Source organism: Durio zibethinus, chromosome 14 (assembly GCF_047325235.1).
Source record: "Durio zibethinus cultivar Kanyao isolate XHJ-2024 chromosome 14, ASM4732523v1, whole genome shotgun sequence".
Classification (NCBI taxonomy): Eukaryota; Viridiplantae; Streptophyta; class Magnoliopsida; order Malvales; family Malvaceae; genus Durio; species Durio zibethinus.
Genome location: NC_143175.1, coordinates 24852551 through 24870073, shown reverse-complemented (window position 1 = coordinate 24870073; position 17523 = coordinate 24852551). Strand labels below are relative to the sequence as shown.

Here is a 17523-nt window from a genome sequence, read left to right as displayed (position 1 = left end):
TGAGAAAAAAATAGGTATGAATAAAGTTATGCTTATTAAAAAGCTTATAACTTTACAGTCAATGATAAATGATCGATTACAAAGCACTTGTGTAATTTTTAAGATATATTTAATCGGATTACTACTATAAAGCTTAAGATAGATGATGAAATGAAGGCGTTATTTCTTTTGGGTTTATTATCAGACTGCTAGAATTCTCTAGTTGTGACTATTCTTAATTTAGCTTCTAATTGACATTGGAGATGATAAATGACAATATGATTAATGAAGAAACAAAATAAAAAGATTGAGACCCTGAAAATCAAGCTCTGGTCATAAAGAACATGGGTAAAAATATCGATGGAAAGGTATAACTCAAAAAATCGAAGTAAATCTAAACTAGATCCCAATCTAGAGATAAAGTGAAATATTTTTATAGTGGTAAAGCAGGTCATGTAAAATGATACTGTAAAATCTTGAAGCAAGAGCGAAAAGATGAAAAAAAAAAAGTTCAGATGATGGCAATCTTGCAGCAATGAATTCATATAGTGATTCAGTTACTTTAATTTATACACATAATTATTGTAATCATGTTGGTGATCTCAGTATTTAGTGGATAGTTAACATAAGAACGACATATCATTATGTTCATAAGAAGAAGTTGTTTATAACTTACAAAGCAAGAGACTTTGGTTGCACCAAAATAGAAAATAAAAGTGTGTCACAGATTATTAGGATTGATGATATTATTATACAAACTAGTACAGGCTATATGTTGACTTTAAAGGATGTTAGACACATTTCAGATATGAGAATAAACTTACTTGCTATTAATATCCTTGATAAGGAAGAAAATGAGAGTCGACAAAAGAATAAGCAGTGAAAGATTCTCAAAAGATCTATAATAGTTGCAAGAGAAAAATTATGCTGCACAATATATAAAATATGGATGCAATTGTACAGCAAAAAACTTGTGGTACAAGAGACTGACACACATGAGTGAGAAGAGGTTACAGGTTTTGGCAAAGTAGTTTCTATTTTTTTGATCAAAGGTATGTCTCTCGATTCATGTGATCATTGTTTATTTGATAAGCATTGTAGAGTTTCTTTTCATAAGAGTTCTTAGGGAAAAGAAAATAAATTAGAATTGATTCATTTTGACGTATGTGGTCCTATTGAAGTTGAATCATTGGATGGTAACAGGTATTTTGTTACTTTAATGATGTTGTTTCATATAAAACTTAAGTATATATGTTAAAAAATAAAAGCTAGATATCATAGTATTTTTAAAAATTCTATGCCATGGTGACAAGTATGATGGGGCTACCTGTGAAATGTATTCAAACTGATAATGGTGGAGAATACACATTTAAAGACTTTGAAGAATACTGTTTAAAGTATGAAATCAGGCATGAGATGATAAAACTTAAAACACCACAGCATAATGGTATAGCTGAAAGGATGAATCGTACAATTGTGAAAAAAGTCATATGTATGTTGAGGATGACAATATTACCAAAGCCATTCTGGGGTGAAACAGTCAACACAACTTGTTATTTATTTAACAAATCACCATCAGTTCCTTTAAGTTTTGACATTTTAGAAAGAGCATGGACAGAGAAAGATGCTTCATACTCTCATTTAAAAATTTTTGGGTGTAAAGTATTTATGCATATACCAAAAGAGCAGAGATCAAAACTTGATAGTAAAACCACACAATGAGTGTTTGTAAGATATGGTGATGAAGAATTTAGGTACAGGGTATGACAACCAATGAAGAAAAAGATAGTTAGAAGCAGAGATGTGATTTTTCATGAAAAAAAAATCATAACAGACCTTGAAAAAAATGAGAAGACTATACGAGTTATTATTAAGTGTGATTTTTCAACATTGATAGAAGTTTCATAGGAAAGAGTCACAAATGGTGGACATGAGCAAGAAACAAAATTTGAGGATATGAATAAGCCAGCTACAGTTAGTGATAAGCCAGATACAAACAATTTTGAGTAACAGGAATAATCTTCTCTACTTGAGAGTATTGAGCATGATGAATAGTTTTTTCCACTAAAAAAGTGTTGAGCAGAAAGAGCTACCTTCGACATTAGATAGTGTAAAGTCTCAGCCTAAGAGATCTATTAGAGAGCATAGGTAATCTATCAGATTTTTAAGTTTATATTTTATTTTAGTTACCAGTAAGAAGAAGCTAAAGAGCTTTTAAAATGTACATACTACTTTGGATAGAGAGTACTGGTTAAAAGCAATGAAAAAAGAGATAGAGTCATTACAAAAAAATAAAATATATGATCTTGTTAAACTTTTAAAAGGGAAGAAGTCGTTCAAAAATAAATTGGTGTTTAAGCTGAAAAAGGAAAATGACAAACTAGTAATGTACAAAGCTCGATTAGTGATGAAAGATTTTTTTCAAAAATTGAGTATCGATTTTGATGAGATCTTTTCTCTAGTTGTGAAGATGAGTTCCATTCGAGTGGTACCAAGATTAGTAGCTAGTTTGAATATTGAGCTTGAGTAACTTGATGTTAAAATTGTATTCTTGTATGGTGACTTGCAAAAAGACATCTATATAGTTCAACCTGAGGGTTTTGAAGTGAAAGAGAAAGAGCACTCAGTTTACAAATTAAAGAAAAGCTTGTATAGCTTAAAATAAGATTTACGATAATGGTATAAAAAGTATGATTCTTTATAGTGGGCCACAACTATAAAAAAATAGTAACAGATCTTTATGGGTATGTCAAAAAAAAATTTTATGGTAACTTTATTATTCTCTTATTATATGTTAATAATATGTTGATTGTGAGATAAGATGTTGGTATAGTTTATAGGTTGAAAGAACAATTGAAAGTCTTTAACATGAAGGGTTTAGGTCCAACAAAAATAGATTATCGGTATGGATATTATTTGAGATAAAAGAGCTAGAAAGTTATGGTTATCACAAGAAAAATATGTTGAATGGATACTTAGTAGATTCAACATGCAACATGCTAAATCGGTTAGTAGTTAAGTTATTGACCATTTTCATCTGAGTAAAAAATCTTGTCCGATAACTAAGAAAGAGCAATTAACTATTTTAGTTTTTCTTATTCTTCTACAATCGATTATTTAATGTATCTTATAGTTTATACACGACATAACATTGCTCATGCAATTGGTGTAGTGAGCATATTTCTTTCTAATCTAGAAAAGGTTTATTGAAAAATAGTGAAATAGATTTTCATATATTTGAAAGGCACCAAAAAATGTGCTTGAATTATGGAGTTTCATAACCAGTTCTAGAATGATTTACTGATGCTAACATTGCAAGTGATCTTGATAGTAGAAAATATATTTTTTGATATTTGTTCACTTTTGCAAAAAGAGTTATGTTTTTACAGTCTAAGTTGTAAAAGTGTGTTATTTTATTAACTACAGAGGCTGAGTATATTGCAGCATCCAAAGTAGATAAAGAAATATTTAGGATGAAATATTTTCTTCTTGAATTTGGGTTAAAAAGAGTGTGGTGTTTTGTAATAGCTAGAATGTTTTATATTTAAGTAAAAATATCATATACCATGCTAAAATAAAACATATTAATGTTAAATATTATTGATTACATTTGTGACTGAGAAATAACAAAAGCTATTACAGAAAGTCTATACTGTGAGAATATAACAGATATGTTGACTAAGACACTTCTTAAGAAAAAGCTTGAGCTCTGCAGTAATTTGGCTCAAATGGATTTCTTGGCTAAGGTAAGTTTAAAATGAAACTGCTATGATAATGAATCTCCTCCTAATAGGACTAGAGGGTAAAATTGTTAAGAATATGTGGGGTCTAGCTCCATATAATTGGTTTTAACCATTGTGTGTTTTAGGTTATCCTAAAAGAGCCTTAGGTAATAAAAGAAAATGGGAGTTGCATTTTTTGGTGAGAAACAGAGGGTGGTACCGAAACCAAGGGAAAAAGAAAGCCAAAAAATATAGAAAAAAAAAAGGGAGAGTTAGTTGAACGGAAGTCGATCCATAGTTCGATTGAGCTGACATTTTATCAATAAATTTATGATTCAAAGTTTTACATTATAAACGGAGAAAATTGAATTTGAAGCTCTATAAGAACAAATATATTGTGTATTTGTTAAGTCACCTATTTGATGAGATTTTTTTAATTATTTCTTTAATTATTGATTAACTTCAATTTTAATTACAGATGAATTTTGTATATATATTATTTAATAATATAAATTTTTTTAATAATTTATGATTTTCTCTCTATATTAAAAAATTTTCTAATTAAATTTTGATATACTTTATTTTTTTATATTATTAATTATTATCTATTACTATTAATATATACTATATATTACTTCTACATTATTATATTTATTACTTCACAGGTAACACATATATCCCCCAATTTCGGCGATAAATATAGCCATTCACTGTTTCCGCTCCATGGTCGTGTTAGTTTCTGACAAATGGCCATTGCTTTGGCTGCTCTGTTTTTTCGTGGTTTGCTTTTACTCGCTCAGAAGCAAATCTATTGCTGACAACTGGCCAAAAAATGAGCTGCTGTTATTCGAATTTACCGACTGCAGTATCTCTGCTTTGATGATCGATTGTGTGTGGACCAAAACGTACAAGGTAAACCCCTCGAAATGCAGGACTAAACAGTTTACGTACACCAAAGCAGAACCATTTCCTTTTCCATTTTCAGCTCTTTTTTTAACAGTTTCTTTTGCTCCTCTCCCCCTATAGTAAAATAAAAGTTACCAGTCATGACAACCGGCGTGCTATCCTTTTGCAGAAATGGCTTCAGGGTCCCAAAGGAATGTGTTCACAAATTGAAGATAAAAGGACCGTTTAATTTTGATATCAATCAGTAATAAATGATTCCTTTCAGGATCCAATCATTCGGATTCCGGGCCAATTATCAGTCCTCTGAAGATGAAAATTCTAGGTTGTTGGTTCAAATTACCGCATTGGCTGGGCAATTCCCAAATCCTTTCATCCTCTCTTGTATGACACTGCCTTAATAGAAGTTTGGCAAATTGGGAATTTGCAAAATATGGGATCTTTAAAAAAAAAAAAACTGAAAATGGAATAGGGGGTTATTTTGGTCATAGAGGAAGGTGCTGCCTGCTTTTATGGAGCCAGGAGCCTGGCCCCGCTTTGCAGTGCCATGTTCTCCTTTTCTCTCGCCCCGGGACAAAATTGATTCCACTTCCTCTCCTTCCTCCTCCCTTCTGTCTCCTCAACAGGGGTGATGTCCAAGTGAAAAAGGTCACTCGTCGCTTTCTTTCTCTCTCTCAATTGTCATTTAATTTTCAGTTTGAAGTGGAAAATTGCTCTTTGGCTTGGATTAGAGAAGCAAACTTTACCTGGTTCTTTAATCCTCACCATTTTTATATAAGCTTCCATTCTTTTCAACCCCTTTTGTTAAGTTCCTGGTGGTATCTCTTATTTTTAGTATTGCAGCTCTTTCTTTTCTTTTCATAATGGAGCTTGATGGTGGAAATCACATCTAATTCTCTATCTGAGGTGACTTCTCTTAGTACATGTATCAATCTTTGCAGTTTTCCAGTGTAATTGGACTGAAACCTCATGGCACAACGGGTACTACTCGTCTCTCTCTTACAAACTGATGGTTCTTTCTTCTGATTTGCACGTTAAATGAAACATTTTTTGGATGCAGGAAGAAGGGTGGCCTCTAGGCCTTCAACCATTGAATGCACGAATTGCGTTGGCTAGAGATCCTGATTTCTCCGGTTCTGTTTCATTCAGTACTTTGCTTACTGCTTCTCCCAGTTCCTCTAGCATTTCGTCTTCAGATCTCGATACACAGGTCAGTCCTTTGATTTTCCTTATCTTTAGTATTTGGCAGAAGGAAAGCCACTAACTTGTATCCAACTGGTTTAAGAAACATTATGATCAAACGAACAAATGCCTGATGTTTCCTTTTCCATGTAAATGTACAAAAACAATCAACAAGACAGCCTGTACGTGATTAAACTGAAGTTCTAACTGTAACTACAGTGACCACATTTTTCCTTGTTTGTTGGATTCCCGAATCCTGAAAACTACATTAAGCCAGACTGCAGAGCACCGTTTCTATAAATGTTCACGTCTTCTTTCCGTATATTACTGTAATGGGTTTTCAGTTTCACTCTCGTGCAGTATTCAATAAAAAGCAAAGCTTGAAGCAATAGCTTTACTCCCTTTTCACATGGTCTTATTATGATGGTGTTTTGACTGCATTATGTTCTTCAATTGCTCCAGCAAAGGCTAAATCTCTCTCTTTATATAAAAATTATTATTAGTCTGCTTCTTCAGGTACTCAATATGTTTAACAAGATGAATACAAAAAGAAAGATGCCCACGTGCTCTCAGATCCCTAGCTAAGGTGACTTTGGGGTCCCAGAGAGCGTGGTCTAACAGATCATTAAATTGTCACTTCCAAGCCTCAGCAATTATTCCCGCATACTTTAATCTGGACTCCTAGTTCCCATCTTTGCTTGACCTTTTTTAAAAAGGGGACAATCTGCAACTCTTAATAGAGTTTGGAAGAAAAAAAAAAGAAAAAGGCTAATTTCACTACTCTAATTTGAGTTCACACATGTATATAACAACTTTAATTGATTTACCATGTTTTCTTTTCTTTCTTTCTTTTTTTTTGACAATTTTTTTCTTGTAAATGATTTCAGTCCACTGGCTCTTTCTTCCATGACAAGAGCATCACGCTCGGAAGCCTCATAGGAATTTCTAGCTTTCTAGAGCAGTCAAGGAGATCAACCAGGAGAAGAACCACAGAAACCTCGAGAAACCAGCGGAATACGTCTAGACCTTGGCTGTTCTCATTATGTTCAAAACTAAGCACTGATGCTGTGGACACTAAAAACGCTCAGTCCCTTGGTCACTTCCTTGAAGTAGAAAGGAGAGCCGCCAACATTTACAGAAGGAATCAAACCCCTGCTGCCTGTGGACCTAGTGATTTCTCACCAGTATCGAATTCACTCTTTGTCGGTGACCACATTGCTTCTCGTTCTAATGCTGCATTGAATGCAGAAGATGGCATGAAATCTGGCAGAGAACTATTGGAAAATGGCACTGGGTACGGAGTTCCTTTATTGCTTTCATGTTTGTGTGGACAACTCATCCAATGTGGACTTCAATGAAGCATTCATTATGTTCTCTTTTTAAGATTTATTCTCAATCTCGATTTGACGTCCACAAATTGAAAAAAGAAAAAAAAATTACATCCCCAGGTCTTACTCTACTCATTTTCAGTATTTGAACTAAAACTCCCTTACATAAGCATTCACAAAATTTGTTAAGTGTTTTAAGATATATAGGAAATTTCGAAACGTATAAATAAAATATGTAATATGAGTTTCAATATATTTGTAAAAAAATATAGATATTATTAATACCTGATTAATTATTATAAACATTACCATGATCAATTCTTGTTAACAGTCAAAGTAGTAAATTGCAGCAGAAAAAAGGAAGGAATTAAAACTTGCCATATGTATTCTCCACTGCTCACTGGGGATAAGCTTTTTCATACAATCGGTCTTCCACGCGTTGCAGCCAATATCAATGGGTCTAAACCAATCACAAGCAAAACAGATCATGAGATAGAAATCAAAAGACAACCAATCAGGAATAAAAAAAGCAAAAAAAAAGGATTTCCTGTCTTAAAATATACCTGTCTATGACGATTCAAGATATCTGAATTGGGACACCGATCTAAAAGAAATGAACCAATCTGCATCAATGATCAAACCAAACACCAAAACAAAGGAATCGCAGAAGGAAACTATTAAGATTGTCCCAAGAAAAAAACTGAAAGAATCAAGCAAAATCAATTAAGAAACACCAAACCCACCTCGATCTGACCATAGATAGCTACCACACGCAGAATAGACAACTTCGCATGTCTAGTGGTCCTTTTTAAGGTACTTGTGTCACGGGTCGAGACTCAAGCTCCGAACCCGCGCGGCTCCGGGATCCGGGCATTCACCCTTCCGGCGTCCCGAATCAGCCTACCTGTCACGGTTCACACCCTTGTGAGGTATTGTCCGCTCTGGCCCCCCTGGCCTCACGGTTTTGTCCTACAAAAGGCGCCTCACAAGGCGGAGATGGTGTGAACCCTTTTATACCCCAGTGACCTTCCTATTATGTTCGATGTGGGATTCAGGACTCTCCCTTGGGTCCATGACATTCTCCCGCACCCAACCTCGTGACGCCCTCGTCACGGAGGCCGGCCACCCTGCCTACCTCCATCGAGGCGCTCGGCGTGGATCGAACGGTTTAGGGCTGGCTCTGATACCACTTGTCACGGGTCGAGACTCAAGCTCCGAACCCGCGCGGCTCCGGGACCCGGGCATTCACCCTTCCGGCGTCCCGAATCAGCCTGACCGCCGCGGTTCACACCCTTGTGAGGTATTGTCCGCTCTGGCCCCCTCTGGCCTCACGGTTTTGTCTTACAAAAGGCGCCTCACAAGGCGGAGATGGTGTGAACCCTTTTATACCCCAGTGACCTTCCTATTATGTTCGATGTGGGATTCAGGACTCTCCCTTGGGTCCATGACATTCTCCCGCACCCAACCTCGTGACGCCCTCGTCACGGAGGCCGGCCACCCTGCCTACCTCCATCGAGGCGCTCGGCGTGGATCGAACGGTTTAGGGCTGGCTCTGATACCACTTGTCACGGGTCGAGACTTAAGCTCCGAACCCGCGCGGCTCCGGGACCCGGGCATTCACCCTTCCGGCGTCCCGGATCAGCCTGACCGCCACGGTTCACACCCTTGTGAGGTATTGTCCGCTCTGGCCTCCCTTGCCTCACGGTTTTGTCCTACAAAAGGCGCCTCACAAGGCGGAGATGGTGTGAACCCTTTTATACCCCAGTGACCCTCCTATTATGTTCGATGTGGGATTCAGGACTCCCCCTTAGGTCCGTGACATTCTCCCGCACCCAACCTCGTGACGCCCTCGTCACGGAGGCCGGCCACCCTGCCTACCTCCCTCGAGGTGCTCGGCGTGGATCGAACGGTTTAGGGCTGGCTCTGATACCACTTGTCACGGGTCGAGACTTAAGCTCCGAACCCGCGCGGCTCCGGGACCCGGGCATTCACCCTTCCGGCGTCCCGGATCAGCCTGACCGCCACGGTTCACACCCTTGTGAGGTATTGTCCGCTCTGGCCTCCCTTGCCTCACGGTTTTGTCCTACAAAAGGCGCCTCACAAGGCGGAGATGGTGTGAACCTTTTTATACCCCAGTGACCCTCCTATTATGTTCGATGTGGGATTCAGGACTCCCCCTTAGGTCCGTGACACTTGGGTCTGCCTCAACCATTGCCTGCACCATCTCCAGGTCACCTGTCTGAACAGCACTAAGCAAAGCAGTCTCATGTTTTTCTCCTTAACTAACCTTTAATTCGACCCATCACTTCCTGTCCACCTTATCTGTTACTTGTTTACAAATGGAGAACTGTCCCAGCGGAGACAGCCTCACGCACCACCTCCAAGTTGTGGTGTTGTTAGATGGTGACGGTGATAATGGTAGCAATGACCGAGAGTTTCTGAAAGTGAACTGGTTTATCTATCTATTTGTACAACTAACTTGACATTGTGGAGCTGATGCCTTTTTGTTTGGTCCGAGATTTCGGGCAATTATCAAATTACATTTCGAACAATTTAAGATTCTTTTTATGTATTGTTCTTTGATCTTTGCTGGAATTAGAATTTTATTATGGTACATTGTCCTAATGGTGTTAAACACTTTTGTTCCCGTCCATAACCGAAGATCACTTGTCAAAGCTAGAGATCATAATTGTTTCTTTCTTTCTTTTTTTTTCCCTTTTAATTTGATCTTCAAATTTAATATTTTTAATTTTATGAATTGGTTTTTATTTTTTAGTAAAAAAAGCTTGTACTTTACCTACCCTACTCAAATTTAATATTTAGAAAAGTACATTTATTCCTGAAAAATCGCATTAACTTTTACTGGGTTTCTATAAACAAAATTCTCATGATTTTAAGCAATAAAACATATTTTGATTTTGTTCAAAGTTTTTTTTGCTTTCAAATTTTCCAAATTCAAAAACTACAGATTTTTTTTTATCTTTTTAAAAAAGGTTTTGTCCATGCGTAAATCACTTAAAAACTTGTTTTAAGATGCTTTCTTTCACTTAAAAGATTGATTCCTACTGTACTTTTTCTATATGTTTTTATGTGTCAATGTCCTTTAGGAATTTTTCTTTGTTTATACATTGATTATTAACAAGTAAACAAGAATATCTTTTGAACAAGAATATCTTTTGAATATAAAAAAAATAAAAAGAAATCAGACGTGAGGGAAGATGTAAGAACTAAGAACCAAGAAATTTGGCAAACAACAGCACTGTTCCATCAAACTTAGATTAATCCATAAGCAAAACATTGTTTGCAAATAACTCATTGAAATAAAAAAGAACTAAGAAAAAAAAAGAATCAGATTGAAGCAATAACTAGAAATCCCCTTGAAAAGAAAATGAAAAAAAAAAAGTGATCAAAAGAACCTTTACTTGGAAGAAACCCACTTGCCATTGCTCCATTCCAGATGATTTCTCAACTGAGAAACAGGGTACGCAATCTCATCCTGGGTGGTATCAAAATAGACCCAATACTTTGACCCTTGTTTCCCACTAATATTCCCAACCCACCAACCATCATTGTCGAAAGCATCAACCTTATCGAGATAATAGAAAATCCGAGTGGCTTCCCCTACGGTTCTTGGTGGCATTGGTCGGACCTCGTCAGCGGAAACTATCTCAACCAAAGGCCGAGTTTGATCTTCTTCTTCCACCAGGTTCTTGTATTGCACCTTGTAACGAGTATTGCCGTTCAGTTGCGATATCACCGTAGCTTCGTAGTATGAGCCCAAGAACCCTTCTTCCTTGCTGCGTACTTCAACTTCATCTCCTTTACGAAACACCTCCATTCTTGCACTCGAGAAAAAAAGAAAAAGAAGAAGAATTAGAGAACGCTTTGGAAAAGTTTTGTGAAGAAAAATTGTGATCCCAAGTTGTTTTTTAATAGATGCCTAAAGGCGGTTTAGGTGTTTCCTATTCCATAAAGGAAACGAAATTGGTGAGGTTTAGCTTGGTTAGGCATCTGTGCGAATTTTATGTTCTATATTTATTGTGACAGCAATTATTTTTATTAAAATAATTAAATATTTTTAAAAAATTTTAATTTTTTATGCATTATTAATATTAATTACTCAAATTTTGTTAACAATCATAATTTTCATTTGAAAGACAATTAATATCAAAGTTATAATATTAAAAAAATCAAATAATAATAATCCTACTAAAAAATTTTCATATGGCATTTCCAAATTAGAATAATTAAAAAACAGTAGTGATTGAATATATATATATATATATATATATATGTTTGTGTGTGTGCAGTAAGAGACAAAACTAGGCTTGGGTTTGTTGTGGCCCATGATTTTTTGACAGTTGTTGTACTCAATGTCTTGGACCAATTGAAAATTACTTTACATTCCCTTTGGGCCTAGAAAAAAAAAAGATGGAGAGAGGGAAAATCATTTTTATCACTTGGACTTCCATTTGCAATCTTCAATTGATAACCGAAAGAGACATGGGCTCGATAGATGTTGCACAAACTTCAGAACTCACTGGCATCAAAATAATCAAATAGCAGAAATTTTAAACATGCTTGGTGACCCTTGCATGTATAATATGATACTGAAGAAAGAAAACTAATTCTTGCATTAGGACAGAAAAGAAATTTGCACTGGAAATCAGACGCAACTGTTTGATGATGAATGTGTAATCAAGAGTATTGAAATTGTCATTTGAATGTGCCTTCCAAATGGATAAGAGGGCATCAAATTTCAACCTTTCGGGATATTCAAAGGTATTTTTCAAACAAAATCTGACAAAAACATAAGCCAACTTTGAGGTTTCTCCCATATTAGTGGCTGGAAAAAGGAAGATGCATCCCATCAAACAATTAGCAGTGAGACAAAACTGAACAAAAAGCAAAAAAACAAACTACTAATAAAAAAAGTTGGTGCAATTATATTTCAGTGTAGTGCTAATCAACATCAGTTAGAAAAGAGATATACATATATTTGGCCTGTAAAGAGTCTGGAGAATTTGTGGCTGAAATGATACATGAAAATTCCAACGTTGTATCAAGCTGGATTAATTTGGTAAAAATCATGTTGTTACAACTTTTTTTTCTTTGTTTATATTCCGTAATGCTTACAACTTCTGAAGTGCTTACTTCACAGCCAAGACAACCCTCTGGAAGAGAAATTCCAATTTGTCAGCATTGCTGGACCTGAGTTCTTGGATGCCCAGTTCCCTTCAGACCCACAGGCAACACAGCTTGGCCGGACACCTGCGCGTATTATTTTTTTTCCGGCCATCATCAACTGTGCGTTTAATAATTAATAATATTATAGCATGGATAAATTTTCATGTTGGGAAAAGGAAGAAAAAGGGAGGAAATTATTGAGATGAATTACTAGTATTGTATAAAATTGGTGATGAAATTGTAAGATCAACTGCCCCGTTCCTGATCTTGACTCTTGAGTCTTGACAATTTTCCTTCCTGTCTTGTAGCCAGGCAACAAAAATAAAATTTTAAGGTTGTTGAATAGGCAGATTCAAAGTGAGCTGGAAGAGATTTCATGTGTTTGTCTACTGTCTAATTCTAAAAGGACTAGAATATACATACTGGTCTTCCATTTCAATGGTCAGATTTGACACCAAACTATCAAATATACACTGTATGAAAGGCTGAACATTAGTAACCCCGCCAATCTGGTATGTGGGCTCTATTTGTATAAGAAGTAAAAGAAATTTTTAGAAAAAAAAAAATCTGGGGGACATGAACATACAAACAAACCAAACAATCATAATCAAATTGAGTGTTTCCTCACGCAAGCTTCCATGTTATTTTCCATTCAAATTTTTAGAACAAATTTTTTGTATGACTCATTCCATTTGAAAAATCAGAAGACAGTGTAAAGACAAACGATGGAGAATGTTTTTTAAGATATGTTTCATGAGACATTAAAATACGTTAATGCGATCAACAAAATTCTGCTTTGCATGAAGAACAAGACAACACCCACTTTGCCACAAACGATTAAAAGCATATTAATATTCTTGAAATAAAAACACATGTATTTTTCTCTTTTCATTTGAAAAAAAAAATCCCATTTTCCCTTTAGTTATCAATTTATATAGGGTTTTATGCTCGGAATATATAAGATGTTTTAATAATGTATAAAAAATATTGCCACAAATTTTCTATTTTTTTCTTTCGTTTTCCTTTCTGAAAAGTAGAATAGATTATATAATTAATAAATTTTCTACTTATATTAATATGCAACGTTGTTTCGTGGAATGTGGCCTAAAATAAGTGAGGCATAACTAAGATTTTTTTTGGCCAAAGCATAACTAAGAGAATTGAAGATTGAATATTAAGCTTGATTTGTGACATATGATTTAATGGTATAGTGCAATAATAAGAATCATGTACCTAAGTTGGTAAGACATTCCACATGCACTAATTCTTCATTAATAAGTATATAATTAATTTAAATAACCCAACAAGATAAGTTTATGCATGTGCATTAGTGAGTCATAAATTATCAACCAAACAAAAAGAATCATGTCATGTACATGATTTCTTAAGAACTAAGCCCTAATAATTCATCTTTAAAAAAATTCAATCATATATAAAAATAAATTGATGCACGGAATGCCACCTAGATTTGGCATCCATCAAAGGCTAAACAACTTAAGCTAATAATGATGCATGTTGGCTAATTAAATTTTAGTGGCCACCCCCATGTTTTCCTTTGGACAGCTAAAAAGTGACATCTTAGGATGCTACTCAACCTAAAAAGAAATCTATCAGCCGATTTAATTGGTTTATTCAATAGGGGGAGGGGGGGGGGGGTCCAAAAACCTCCAAAGCGAGCCACAAAAATGGAGGAATTGAGATCAAATTAAGATACCCAAGGTCCTTCTAGGCAAAGGCAAAAAAAAATCCCCATTTCCATGATGGAGACAGCAACAAAAGGTTCCCTTAACGACATTGTTTTTAAATCGAGTACAAGGATATTTCTGCTTGCTTATACTTGTTTTTTTTTTTTTTACCTGCTTAAGGAATATGGCTCAGGCAAAAAAGGAAATGACACCATTTCACCTTTATGAAACAATTATCATATCACATCCTCTTTTCTTTAAAATTCATCTGGTAAATATTTATATATTGGTATTTGTTTAATTTCCCTCAGCTTCAATTTTATTTTATTTTTTGACAAATGTTACAGTGGTTTTTATTTCCCTTGTTAAGGAAACTAGAGCACAGCAAAGCCTGAATCCGGGTCATTTAGGTGGGGTCGTTAGAGAGTAGAGTAGGCAATATTTGAAGGGTAAGAGAGAGAAGTGATTGACTGACAGGGGCTGGGGAATCTAAAATTCATGGGACATGTGTATGATTGAGAGCACTTGTGGGAGAACGTGAAGGACTCAGACTCAGAAGAAGAAGTTGGAATCTCAGTCTCTCGCTTTCTTTCATCACCAACTGCCGTTTAATAATTTTTCATGTATTAGTCTTAATTTTCAACGAAGAAAGAGATAGAGAGGGATCTGATCTGATCAGATCTAGGGTTAGGGTATATTGTAGTAACAAAGCAAAGACGTTACCAAAGTGAAGGCTGCAGCTATTGCTCTACTGCACACAAATCCATGTGCCCCCATCAAACATGGAACTCATTGGATACAGTGTTTAGATTTGATTTTCCTTGAATTTCCGAGCCTTTTAAATCCCTTCGGCCCTGTCTTTGGGGTTGCCAACTCTTCTTCTTCTACTACTTTTCTTCTCTTTTTCCTTCTTTTTGTTACATTGGCTTAACGTTATTTTCAACATCGACAATTTCGGGATCATTGCAAATTTCTATTCTTTGATTACTGAGATAACGAGGATGATGACTAACCCACCGACCGACCAAACTGTAACATTGTTATCTACTTTCTCTCTCTGTGACTAATTGTATTGTGTGTCTGTGAGAGAGAGAGTGAGAGGGGCTTTTCCTTTGACGGTGTTGAATGTGCTTTATTCGTTCTTAGTAAGCAGCCTTGGTTCTTGCAAAAGCAAACACAAACACTCTCTCTCAGATTCCTTTCTTTCAACATGACCCAATTCCAGTTGGAATATAAATACATATAGTAATAGGCTTGATTATAATAACATTATATTAATAGCAGTATTATTGTCATTTTGATGCTTGTGGTTAGATGATCGAGGGAAGTTTGCAATTAAGAAACTGAGATGATACACAGTTGGAATTTATTTTTTTAAAAAATTAATACTATATATTGGTTTATTTATGCATTGGACCAACACCCGTGATTTCTAATCATGAATTTCGTTTTCAAATTTATTTATTTTGGTGATTGCACCTGTTATGTTTTATACACAATTGTACATTTAGCCCCATATTGCTGAATATTTTGTCCAGCTTTCTGCAAACATCAAGCCAAATTTACCGGTTATATGACAATTGCAAATATTAATGCGATATAAAATATGCTAACACCAATTTCTCTTAAAGAAAAATTTATTTTTCAAACTCAAATTTAGGTGTTTAAATAGAACAAGGAATCAGAAAAATTATATTATGTAACTTAGATTCCTTTGATTGATTTTTAGTTTTTGGTCAGATTTGAAGCTTGAAGTTTAAGCTTACAGATTTAGCAGTGTGGTAGGGATAAGGGAAGCGGAGACCACCATGTGTTTGGACCAAAGCACTGAAGAATGTGTGTTGTGTCAGTAAGATGAGCAAATGATAAGAGAGAGCATGACAAACAGACAAAGCATCAGGATTTTAGCAGAGTAATAGGAAAAAGAAAGCTGCAGCCATGAAGCGCGTGCATTGTAAGATCTAATCACGGAGACCAAGGATCAGCAGTCAGGTCCACATGCTGACAAACAAGTGCTTTGTCTCATAGTGAGTCGTGAACCACCAAGCGATCACGCGCGTCAAACTTAGGAAATGGGTCAGACATTCCATTCTCTTGTCCGAAAGCCAGTAGCCCTGCCTGGCTTTCTAAAACTCCCCCCTCTCTTTGACCCTGCTGCCTTGGCAATCTTTTTACGTTCTCAACAGTTTCCTATTTATTTATTTATATATTTATATATTTATGAACACTATGATGATTTTTGGTTATATAGAAATGAGTGGGATTTTGGAGTCTTTTGAGACTCCTGTCCTTACATTATTTTTCTAACAATTATTACTATAATTAATTAATGTTGGTTTTCTCATGACTATGATTTCATTTCACTCCCTCCCTTTTCTCACATCACAATACAAACAAGTACGTTCTCAAATCATGACAAAATCTGTTCCCTTTCAACAATGGCAGCAGTCTCATATGTCTGACCTGATTATCCGCAAGAGAGTTTTTTCTTTTACGTAACGTATTATCATTACCAAAACAGGTTTATACGGAATTTTCTCTTTCTTCTTTGTCTCACCATGCAATAATGGCAGCAATCAGATATATATGAACATGCATCGTGAATAATTCATTGCTTAGAAAGTTGGAATGGAATGCTTGAAAATCTGGGTCTAGGGTCTCCTAAATTTAGGGTGAAAAAAACAGGAAACTCAAATATTCAATCCAGATCCGGCCATGTTTCAAGTGTATTGAATAATATAAACCGGCCTTCTTGCATATATTTTTTCTTAAACAAGCTAAGCTGGAAAACACTTTTTTTGCTCTTTTGTTCCCTTTCCCCCACTGTACTCTCTTGGTTTTTGTGAGGGCGAAACCAAAATTTTCCTTTAAAGGAATCAAGTGAAGTCAACTATAGCTACACAAAAGAGAAAGAGGGTCAAATTTTACATTTGATTTCTATGCTCATGTGAACATGCAGATTTAGTCCTATAAATTAATTTTGTAAAAATTTGAATTCTTTTACCTTTATGAATTATTAATTAATTTCAGTCTAATTGTTAACCGAGTTTAAATTTAGTACAGTATACATATAGAAGCATTAAATTAATTAGTATCACTTTATCATTCAAAAAATAGTACACTATATGGGAAGAATTCTAAGGTTTCTATTTGTTCATAAAGACTAAAGAGATTCTTCTTTCGGGATAATATTGATATCAACTAGGAGGATGCTTGTTAATGGAAACAATCAGAGTTAAGAATGTTCTTGTCTCTGATAAAATAAGTGCTAAAAATTAACTTGGGAGTATTAAAATATTCTTTGATATGGAGGCTAACGTTAGAAATTATTATGGAAAAATGAGTAGGAGGATACTTCATCTTTTTCTACCCTGATATAATAAAGTGTGAAATGCTATCCAAATCAACTAAAAGAGCTTTGAATTCTAAACTCCGCGAATGTCGTCCGATGGTCTATTGTTCAAGAATTCATTGTAAAGAGGACGAAATGGCACTTTGCATATTGGTAGGCTTATGATTATTTAACTAAAGTTATAC

General features: G+C 35.3%; 2 protein-coding genes across 2 annotated transcripts; one reads left to right on the top strand and one right to left on the bottom strand.

Moving 5' to 3' along the window:
- The first annotated feature begins 4434 nt into the window (after positions 1–4434).
- LOC111295418 (uncharacterized) lies at positions 4435–7450 on the top strand. Its single transcript, XM_022888897.2, has 3 exons — positions 4435–5585; positions 5665–5814; positions 6674–7450. The coding sequence occupies exons 1-3, from the start codon at positions 5574–5576 to the stop codon at positions 7142–7144; spliced, it is 633 nt and encodes a 210-aa protein (XP_022744632.2). The 5' UTR covers positions 4435–5573; the 3' UTR covers positions 7145–7450.
- Positions 7451–10356: 2906 nt separating this feature from the next.
- LOC111294924 (DUF724 domain-containing protein 6) lies at positions 10357–11077 on the bottom strand. The gene has a single exon (XM_022888228.2). The coding sequence runs from the start codon at positions 10950–10952 to the stop codon at positions 10533–10535; it is 420 nt and encodes a 139-aa protein (XP_022743963.1). The 5' UTR covers positions 10953–11077; the 3' UTR covers positions 10357–10532.
- Between the last annotated feature and the right edge of the window lie 6446 nt (positions 11078–17523).

What these genes read in the sequence shown, in the direction of transcription:
- LOC111295418 (XM_022888897.2), top strand. An exon ending in CTTCAGATCTCGATACACAG is followed by an intron (nt 5,815 to 6,673) that starts GTCAGTCCTTTG and finishes AAATGATTTCAG; the next exon opens with TCCACTGGCTCTTTCTTCCA.
- LOC111294924 (XM_022888228.2), bottom strand. Translation starts at nt 10,952, where the DNA reads ATGGAGGTGTTTCGTAAAGGAGATGAAGTTGAAGTACGCAGCAAGGAA.